The sequence below is a fragment of the Haliotis rubra genome, unplaced genomic scaffold (assembly GCF_003918875.1).
Source record: "Haliotis rubra isolate DU_JTF1 unplaced genomic scaffold, ASM391887v1 Scf49, whole genome shotgun sequence".
Classification (NCBI taxonomy): domain Eukaryota; kingdom Metazoa; phylum Mollusca; class Gastropoda; order Lepetellida; family Haliotidae; genus Haliotis; species Haliotis rubra.
This window is the reverse complement of record NW_025767179.1, coordinates 1,445,398-1,456,732: the sequence shown is the minus strand read 5'-3', so window position 1 is coordinate 1,456,732 and position 11,335 is coordinate 1,445,398. Positions and strand designations below refer to the sequence as shown.

General features: G+C 42.6%; 1 protein-coding gene across 1 annotated transcript; it reads right to left on the bottom strand.

Moving 5' to 3' along the window:
- Positions 1-1,613: 1,613 nt before the first annotated feature.
- On the bottom strand, positions 1,614-8,568 carry LOC124291292 (cyclin-K-like). The gene is made up of 4 exons (XM_046728267.1): positions 8,503-8,568; positions 7,356-7,649; positions 6,728-6,772; positions 1,614-1,916 (listed from the first exon to the last, which is right to left on the bottom strand). Exons 1-4 carry the CDS (start codon positions 8,566-8,568, stop codon positions 1,614-1,616), a joined length of 708 nt encoding a protein of 235 aa, XP_046584223.1.
- Positions 8,569-11,335: the final 2,767 nt, after the last annotated feature.

Here is an 11,335-nt window from a genome sequence, read left to right as displayed (position 1 = left end):
CCCCGTGGTGTCTACACTAGGCTTACCGGGAAAAATCCAAATGGGTTAATTAGCGAATGTTCCAATCTCTTTCACAGAAGTCATTGTTACATTCGGTTAAACTAAGCATCACTTATACAGAGGAGCACTCATCTCATACGTTTTCGCATCCTCCAGCGCGTTGCGTTCTTGTGATGAGTGCAGTGGGGTAACCTAGTGGTTAAAGCGCCCTGTCGTCACGCCAAATGACATTGCTGGAATATTGATAAAAGTGCCGAAAAATCAAACACAGTTACTTATTCTTGTGATAAAGGACATGTAACCTATATTCTCTACTTATACTGAGAGTCGTTGTACCCAATTCAGCTGTCGTGTCCTGTTCTGTAGAGATAAGGTGTCCCACCCTGCAGTGCCCAAAGTCTCTTGTGATGTAATGGGGGGTGCAGCCCCACCCCTACCCCTCTTTTTTCATGAAGATTTATTAAATAACCATTGAAACTCTCGTGAAAATTAAGTGTGCACCCCCCCTTTTCTCAAAAAGCTATATCCGCCCCTGAATGCGTATCAGTTACTCAATCCTTTGTAGTGCTCCATTTGTCCGCGGTACTGTGGTGGCATGTATTTCCCCGTATGGGGAAGATCATTCCATATGAGGAAAGATTTGGCGGAGTTCCTGCAGCGTTGTTGGAGGATTCGGATGATGTCAAACGTCGCTCCGTTTCATCAAGGGCGTGACGAGCGAACGCTTTTACCACCGGGCTACCAGACCGCCCCCTGTCGGCTTTACAAATGGACTATCGTATTAACATAACTTTATTAGTATTTTTCATTCAACAACAAACAAATAATAATACTTTAAATAAACATGAGGCAACAGGTTCCTCGCCTCTTCGCACTTAACGTGAAATCTAATGAATCTATGACATATCAGACTTTGTAATCATGGTCCAGCAATGGAAATGGAATATATGCGAAAGGCGGCATTCGTAATTACAATGAGCAGTATCGTCTCAACATCGCAATACAAATGCAATAGTATTAGTTTTTACACCGTAACATATACACACATCTTAGAATGGGATCTGTCGCATCTAGGAATAACAATCGGCCTTATGCTACGAATACCAAGCATTGTTTTAGGCTCCTATAATCCTGCAGACAATGCATGGCGTTGAGTTAATGCCGGCCTCTCCCTTAGCAGGTTGCCACAGAAAGATACTCCACTGGGACATCAGAGTCGTGAGGTGGAAGGATTCAATTTGGAGCCGATTTACGACCTCTTCCTAAACAGGGTGACACATGGCAGCCCTGGGAGTCTGGTGGTTGAGGACCTCGCTCTGAGTAATTTACCTGAATCCGAGCTGGGTGCCACAGAGAGACACGGAACAAGAACACAGTCATTGGGAAACTCGCTTTGTGGACAATTTCCTCTTTCCAAAGCAGAGTCGACTTTCACATGCAACCCTGGGAAATAAAGTGATAGTAAAGAACTGAACTGCACGCACCCAGCCTGTAAAGAAGGAACAAGATTCGAATAGATCGTCAAGTATGGATAAGAATATTTCACCTTATCAAAGGATTGAGGCCCACTTGCGTGGATTATGTTTTGAAAACGAACAATGCAAACTAGAATCCTATTGTGTGGCGGTGGGGATGGTGGTGAGGTGGTGGGATGGTGGTGGGATGGTGTGGTGGTGGGGATGATGGTGGGGTGGGATGGTGGTGGAATGTTGGGTGGTGCGGTGGTGAGGTGGTTGGGATGGTGCGATGGTGGGGATGGTGGTGGGCTGCTGAGGTAGTGGGGGTGGTGAGATGGTGGGATGGTGTGGTGGTGGGGATGATGTGTGGGGTGTTTGGGATGGTGGGGGATGGGATGGTGCGGTGGTGGGATGCAAGTTGGGTGTGAGTGGTGGTGTCTTTTGCAGTAGTAGAATGACCTGATTTGAGGGCAGCAACATCCAAAAGGACAACACAAAAAGGGAGACAACGTATGGAGAGTTCCAGTGTGAGAAGGGTCTCTGACGTGTACCAACTTTGATAAAACCCACGATACGAGATTCGATTACGATGATATTTTTCTGGCGTGCCCATCTCTCCCGCGCCTCAGACGGAAGGGCACTCCTGATTGTTTTGTATGGCAAAGACGGAACACCCATAACTCCACAAATGTCCTTACATTCTGAACAAATATGACTGGCCATAAATAGATTTTAAATATGGTATTCGAACTTCTTGAACAAATACAAGTGTCATCAGCAGTGGGAATAAGTACGAAATGGTATTCCTTCATTGGTCCTGGTGGCCGTGAGAAGAGGATGATGATGGTGGTTGTTGTTGCTGTTGCTTGCTTGCTTGTCGTTGTTGCTTGCTTGCTTGTTGTTTAACGTCCCACTCCGCAATATTCCAGCTATATGGCCGCGATCTGTAAATAATCGAGTTTGGACCAGACAATCCAGTGACAAGAACATAAGCATCGACCTACGCACTTGGGATGCGATGACATGTGTCAATCAAGTCAGCGAGCCTGACCACCCGATCCCGTTAGTCGCCTCTTACGCCAAGCACGAGTTGCTGAAGACCAATTCTAACCTGGATCTTCACTGGATGGTGAAAAGATGGTGTTCAAAGAGATGGAAAAGCATGTGGAGCGAGTTTGAGAGCAAACTATTCGCAGTGCTACCAAAAGGAACCAATCCTTGTTTCAAGAGGCGGCTGATGCCTCATGTGGTTGATGCATGCCATCGTTTATTAAGTATGTAAATCACTGCTCATGCACTGTACCATTCACTGAATCTTGTCTTAATTCGATCACTATATATCGCCGTTAAATAGTCAGAATATTGCTTCATGCAGTGAGTGTTAAACTAAAACTGTAACAGTGAATAAGAAGTCGAACATATGTTAACATGTTAACCCCAATGCTAACTAATCACACACCACATTAAATTAGATTTGATAGCAAATGGTTATTAATGCCCCGAAGAGATTCCGGATTGAAACCGCTTGAACAAATTGGGATGCCTTATTTAGCGGGGACAAGTATGTGACGCTTCAACTTCATTGGTCCAGTGGTTTCTGAAGACACAGTGCAGGACAGATGACTGACGCCGGACAAGACATACAACATGGCATAAGCTCACATAACTTTCAGCGTGGTCTCAGGGAGTGATTGGCTGATTGAGTGAGTGAGTTAGCACCTGATTGAGCGCTACGGCAATGTGTGGGCACTGCCGGTCCGGTGAGTGAGTAAATTAGGTTTAATGCCGCTTTGAACAGTATTTCGGTTCAGCTAAATCATGGGGAAATGCAGGTCTAACACATTTACCACTTTCAAGAAACCAGCGATTACATTCTCAATAAAATCAGGTCGTAGTGCTTGCGACAGCCAATGAAAGATCTGTGCAACCTCGGGGTATTTCGGACAACACTAACTGCTGTCTCTCGTCAGTCGTCAGCAATCTCTGGCTTCAGTAAACATTTAAAACCGAAGAGACGATTCACAACACAGCATCATGTGAAACAATTACGGCCATCTGTTACACATTCCACAATTGCATATTTTTCTTGTGAGGTTAAAAATAAAATTCAATCGAGACCCAATAATATAATTTCAAAGGAGAATTTTGGAAAGGACCGGAAGTCGCAAGTTTTACACTAGCGCCGTAAAGGTCGAGTAAATCGCTCTATGATTGGTCAGTGTCCACGTACTGGTACAGATAGCCATTGTTGTTCAAATTCACGGACGTTCGTTCTGAAGTGACCCAGCTGTGATTGCAATAGGATGTTCTAAGATCAATCTTCAATGCTGGTGAGTACACAGATCTGACGCTGAGAAGATTGTGAACGAGGACGCATTTGCCGCTGACAAACCACAAATCAAAATCATAGTCAGAGGGTATGTAAATATCAAACCGAAGATCAGGTGCCAGTGAGAACATGTCACTATAGACACAATAATCATTACCACGAGTATTTGCTTACCTGAAGATTGATATCATAACCACATGATTTGAATAATCCCCTATTAGCTATGACTCGACCTCGTTTCTTGCTCGTTTGCTCATATGCGACCACCCACGTGTCGTAGCCGAGGCCGACGCAGTAGACAAGGATGAGGAGGGCCGGTGCTGCAGTAGTGAACGCCTTGCCACGTGCAACCGGCATACCTCAGTCTCCCAATTCCAGAAGTACCTTCTAAACAAAGGTAAAAGGGAGTACATGGGTGGTTGCGCATGTGTGAGACGTTGTAGTTTCAAAATAGTTAATAGTAAAAAATAGTCACTGCCCTGTTTTGCCAGCATAGTGCAGATGTGAATTCTATATCTAGTGTTCATGTATAGTGTATATTATATACACACGCACAGGCACACGCGCACACACATAAATACATACCAGGAAACCACGTCTATAACGAATTGACGGATATAACGAACATTTTTTATCCCAGACTACCTGCTCTATATTTTAGTCGAAATGCGTATAACGAAACACTACGGTTATAACAAACTAAATGCAGTGTCTTTGAACGGCATTTAGAAGTGATTACATAAAGGTTAGAATTTATGGATGTCAGCTTCTATGTTTGAGGAACTCGACGTTTCGGATGTATGATGTAGAATTATTTGACAAAACAGAAATAACTTGATAACTTGAATTTACTTAATATTGATGCTAATACATGTATTTGATGAATGATTTTAACAAATGATCAGTGTATAATAGTAATTCTGATTTCATATTGCACTCTGCTGGAATGGATATATAGGAGGTCACACTTATGAAGTGTTAGTCTACAATAATGTGCACCTCATCAAGGACATGAAGTATATGGCTAAGTACAGCAAGTTCATATAGTAGTTCCGGAACACACGCTCTGATCACTCGGTGTGAGGTAATTCTAGGAATGTAATTGGTAGTACTGACTACATCCGGGAGTACATTCTGGAGCTACACTAATATCTGAATCGGGCCGTCAGGCAACTTCGCCACAAGGCCACAAGGCAACTGTGTTGCAAAAATCAGTAAAGCGGCCATTTGCAAAATCTCGTCTCGGTACCTCACCACCTTCCCTTCAATCACAATCACACCGTGTCACGATAACTTTGGCCTCCGAGTATACACGGTGCCACGGTTAGGAATTCCGATGGTTCTGAGAGTTATTTATGGAAACAGGTTTTCCGATATCTTGAGGAATCTGAACGCATGCAAATACATGGAAATGACTTACGATTGGCAATGAGGACGGGGGGATGTGCAGCTGGTGTAACACTTTGATATACCTGGAGAAATCCAAGACCTCTCCGTGAATTACATGAAATCAGTGTCTACACAAATTGTTCCCCGTGAGGTCTATTCATACCAGGCAAGTGCTGTCAATGCTGCTGTCGAACTCATTCGACAGGAGGACAGCATAATGACATCCCCAAAACTTGCAATAGTTATTCAGCAAGTCGTATTTACGTGTCATTTGAATTATGTATGGAATGAATTATTTCTCAGCTTTCTAAATATATAACCTTTAATTAGTTTATGTACCTTAAAATGAAAAGCCAGCGAATTAAAACACTTTTTCGCCAAATTTCTCAAACACACAGCTCCAAATAATGGTCATTGTTAATGGTATTCGGTTTAACAATTTTATCATAATGAAATCATTTTTATATAATTTGATCAATATCCATTTTCCTTGATGAAGAGAAAAAAACTGAAGCTCCCCATTTTATACAAATTAGGTTTAATTAGTTAAAAGCAAAAATCATTATAATGTTACATCACCAATCGGATGAATAGTCATGGCAACGGTGGTAAACAAATAACATGCATCGAAATACCGAAAATCTATTACCATCCTTTTGATAGATCCAATTATCTATGCTGGAATTTATTACATAGTTCAATTTCGTAACTTTAAATGTCTTTGTTAAAGAAATGTCATATTTATCGAGTTCATAATATTTGTAATTGTATCCATCCTTGATGAAACGTGTCGCATCGCAGGAATCGAGGTAAAATGGGCAAAAGTTGGTAAACTACCATTTTCAGATTGAAATTCCCGTAAAATGCAAAATATATTTTATAATTAACTATTCAATCACCTTCACTTGTTACTGTTTATTGGTGTCAACTGTAGTGGTCCTTTGTTCTTTTGTTGTATATTAGTTTTGCAAAATTGCCGATCTCCTTTTTTCACAAATCCGATGTCGTAATGGATTTCACGGTCGATTAATTTCGAATGTTCTTACACATGGGAATATTATAATATGTCAACATGTCCTAACAATAACATAATGTTGTTCTGTATCTGTCGTCACAACCACAATTCTAATAATTACAGATGTCGATGCGTGAAACCTTTTTTCTGGCAGAATGCCTGTCCTGCACAGAAACATGAGAAGAAGTGTAAGAAACTAGATCTTTAGTATTTGCAATTCTTGGATTGATGGGATCATGAAATATTTCTTGTTTGTATAAATTCATTTCAGGCAAAATCAGTGTATTTGCTTAAGACATTAATACAGGTAAAACAACACATCTTTTGCTCTCCAAGTAGGAGGAAAATTGAAACAGTTTGGTTGCCCAAGAAAACAGAGCTTTCAAAGTTTTTCATCTCGTGTGACGTCTGTCCATTCTTTTAAAAAACAACAACAAATATTTTACTGGCCAAGTGACTCAGTGGCTCGATTTAAGCATTTAGAATTTACACTGTGCAACCTAAGACTGGAAAATACAACCTGATATTTATACCTACTTGCACACTGCGCATGTTCACATTTTGCTGTTTTACAGATTTCACCTGGGAAACAGAAGAAAATGAGTTAGTGCCTAGGAGCAAGGATTACATTTACAGTGATTGAAAGTGAACATTAATGCCGTGCAATAAATTTTGTTGTTGTTATTTTATATCCTGTTTGGTGCTAACTTTCAATTTGGATTTTTTTAAATTTCCATATAGAAAGTAACGGAAAAGGTAACTGTGCATAACATAAAATTGCATCAAATAAAAGTTAGTTGAAAACTTATAAAAATAACCCTAACTAACCCTAAAGCACTTTGCACGGATTTTGATGTCACGTATCGTGCGTGGCACGTGCACTTTGTGCACATTGAACTTACTAACTTTTTGCATGCTATTGAACACCTGAAGTTCACAACCTGATATTGAAAATTGAAGAACGATTATTCTCTAACCTTTGAATTTTGTTGAAAATACGTTAACTTCAACCTAAACTGCCTGTACGTCCTGCCAGGGCTTACTGAAAATCAGCGTCTCCGCGCCGTGGGTATGCTGGAGACTGGAATGGCCCACAATGGGGCAGCATCACATCTCATCTCATTAGCAATTGGCTAAAAAGGGGCGGTAGATTTCCCTTGAGAACCATGATGACCGGAGCCATTGGTGTGCCTCTGTTCGCTTTCCCCTCTCGCTGTGCATAGGCAGTGCTGGACTGCTGATTGGGCCGCTGGTATGGTGCGAAACGGCGATGTTTTCCACCTTGGAGTTTGTTCCTCTCACCTGAAAGTTTACTCGTTAAGTGTTTGGAGTCAGTAATGTCCTCTATTTTCTTACCTAACTCATCCCCAAACACGTTTGCTGTAGTAACGACAGCATTTGGTTGGCACAGTCTTTTGTATGGCCCACTCAAATCTGGCTTGAAGGCTTCCCTTCTTTTCTGATTTGTCATACAAAGCTGCTATCAGCAAACGAAAGGCATCTTTTGGTTTTGTCAGCATTGCCTTGGGATCAACTTCTTTCGTGGCTACAATAGCGGTCATGGTGTCATTCATCATCTGCACGATCGGGACAGTTGCTGTAAAAAACAAAACCCTGTGTGTACTGTACATCTTGTGTTCTTCTTTGTGCCTTTGCCTCAGTCCATATTTCCTCGTTAGCTTTCGGTACCAGTAAAGTACGGCAGTTGGTTGGCCGCTTGTATCTGTTCATAATTTCTTTCAACTTCTCGTGAACTGGGGCTTTTACAAGCCCGTTCTCGATAGAGGTGGCAAGATCCTCGTGTATACTTTCCGAGGGAGAAATCCCTCAAATCTGCCACTAGTTCACATACACTCACACATTCATACTCCTCAGTTATGTTCTCGGATTCGGGGTTTGTATAACGTGACATGTCACTTTCTAACAAGTCCATTTCAATGTAAGAATCGTGATCCGAATCTTACGAGATTTCACCGTCCTCGTTTCCGGTAACATGGCGGCTTGATGTTTGTTGACAAATGTTCGGCTCTTTCCGTGACTTTCCGGACGATTCTCCCAACATATCATTAAAAGCAACCATAGCAGCACCAAACTGTCTCCAGTATAGCGCCAAGTAACTTCTCCATGTGTTTGTCCGACATCGCTTCGCTTTTCCAGCCGATGCAGACGGCCTGACACTGTCCGTTGCACTGGCTTCTTTGGTCAAAGTTGAAGTTCTGTCTCTTGCCTGACGACTGTTCTGGGTGCCTGATTTAGAGCTTTCCTCGCTGTGCACAACTGCAAAAAATGTTCTTGCGATTCGGTTTTCCTACCGACGCCACTGGCTTTACAAGTTCAGTCTCTTCAGGTGGATCAGTGCCTGCCGCTGGCATCGCCATTTTGAACTTTGGCCTTAGAGACAGCGGTCGTCTTGGTCAATTACCTTTGCAGAGTATGTGTAACTCCCAATCTAGTCAGCTGCAAAAGTTTCTCTGGGTACCAAACAGCGTTGTGGTACGTAGCAACTGGAGGGATTCACGTTCTCAAATTAGAGTGATTTCTTCTAAAGTCGACGAACGTAGACTAATGGTAGCACAAGCAAAACTGGTGGCTATGCGCATGCGCACATCTCACGTGATCCCGTTTCACGGAATAGTGAGGTGGAATCTCTATTTATACTGAGAGTCGTTGTACCCTATTTAGCTGTCCTGTTCTGTAGTAGTATGGTGTCCCACCCTGTAGTGCCCCATGTCTCTTGTAATGCGTAACAGTTACTTAATCCATTGTAGTGCTCCATTTGTCCGCGGTACTGTAGTGGCATGTGTGTCCCCGTATGGGAAAGATCATTCCACGTGAGGAAGGATTTGGCGGAGTTCCTGCAGCGTTGTTTGAGGATTTGGATGATGTCAAACGTTGCTCCATTTCATCAAGGGCATGTTCAGTAGGTGACAATTCACATTAGCTTTGTTCTGATTAAGCAACTACTGTACAGCTCGAACAACGTGGTGTCTGGCGTTCCAGTGTTGAAACTTCACCCCAGGGCCACTCTGTAGCAAAAACAGTAAAGCGGGTATTTGCAAAATCTCATCTTGGTACCTCACAACGTTCAAGTTCCCTTCGATCCCAATCATTGGCGTTCTGGCTGAAGCTGTTATCTCTACCTAGATCATAACGCCCTCACCTCCCAAACGGCCCCCTTCCAGAACACATGATGTAAAGTTCACCTGTGTGTCTGATGACAGGTGTCTTGCCGTCAGCTCGGTGAAGAATGAAACGTGATTCGTCTGTGAAGAGAGTTTTTCTGCACTCATGTGCCGACTGGGTACGTCGACTCACTGCTCTGGCGTCTTCACATGCGGCTGAGCATGGATGCCGAGGATGCGTATACCCCCCGTCGAAGAGTTCTCGCAGATATGTCTTTGTTGATAAGTATGGTACGGTCTGTAAGGGTTACTGGCTGGACTCTGTGTTACAGGTGCGTAGTTCGAATCCATGGCATGGGGTCGTTACTGGTTGACGGGCACTATCAGGACGGTCATTAACTTGCTCGTTTTCCTTGACCCATGCAAAATGGTGTTTATGTGGACGTTGAATCGATGAGCACCAGCATGCTGCCATCTACGTGACTGAAGCATACCTGTATACTCTCAATCTGTCATTTCCGAACTCGTTCCAGAACCAAACCGCATTGAGAGGAAATCATAAACCTTTGGTTGTGGACATTGTTTACCACTTTTCTCGAATTTGTCACGCTTCGAACAGCAACTGTTTGATTGCGTTTCATCGACCATTTTAACACTCTTTCTCTGGTTCAAATACAAAATCATTCACAAAATTACACATGGAAGAATTTCGTGTCACAGTATCTTTGGCCTCCGAGTATACAATGGCACTGTTGCAACATGCTAAAAATCACAACATGGAGTAATACAGAACACGGCTGATCGTGTAGTCCCTCACAGAAATTGAAAATAAGGTGCAGACTCCAGTCCAGTGACCAGGGTAACGTGCCGCGTCGAGCACAAGCTCAATGAGGAGCTGTCGGCTTGACAGTGTGGAGTGAGTTTAGTTTTACGCCGCTTTAGCAATATTCCAACAATATCATGGCGGGGGACACAATAAATGGGCTTCACACATTGTACAGTACAACCAGAAATTATTGAGAATTTAAGATTGTAATTTTTTATATTTTTTTAACTCATTATTCACGCATTAAATGTGAATATTAGCAGAACATAACTCCAGATTCAAAGACAGGTGAACAGTTAGTATTTTGTCAAGTCACCATGGGCAGCAATGCAGGCTTCAATGCGGCGGGGCATACTACTGATCAAAGAAGTTAGGAAGTCGTGGTCCATGCTGTCCCAATATCGGACCACCTCTTCTTTCATTTCAGCAATATCTGTCAGATTTTTCTTATTGACACTTTCCTTCACAAGTCCCAAAACATTTTCTATTGGATTTAGGTCAGGGCTATAGCTTGGCCTATCTAATAATGTCATATTTTGGGTCCGAAACCAGGCCTGGGAATGCTTTGAACGATAGTTTGGATCGTTGTCCTGCTGGAAAATCCAAAAATGTCCATAGAACACGTGAGCAGATGGAAGTAAATGTCCCTCGAGAATATCTGTGTACCGCTCACTGTTCATATTCCCTTCAAATACACAGAGGGGCGTTGCCCCTAACACAGATATGCCACCCCACACGTTAAATTTCGAACTGTACTTTGGGCGCTGATACAAAGGTTTTTCAGCTTGTTTGGTCCAGAATTTCAGTGTATTAGGAAACAGCCACAAAGAACTTTCATCTGAGAAAATCACATTGTCCCAGTTAACATTTCTATGCTGTAAGCACCAGTTCAACCTTCTCTCCTTTTGTTCAGGTTTCATGATCGGTGATGGAATTCCTCGACTTTTCTGCCAACCCATTGCATGCAGCTCAGTTCTAATTGTCTCCTTACAGACAGCCACAGTTCCTCTATCAATCATATCCAGCCTTAAGTTTTCTAAACTCCTTCGTTTGTTTTTAGAAACAAGAATACCAAGCCGCCTCCTGTCACCGACAGTCAATTTTCTGGGCCTACCTGCGCCTCCCTGGTGCTCAATGCCATATCCATTTGCAATATTTTTCAAAACACGATAAACAGTGGACAAAGGGTCTGTTCTA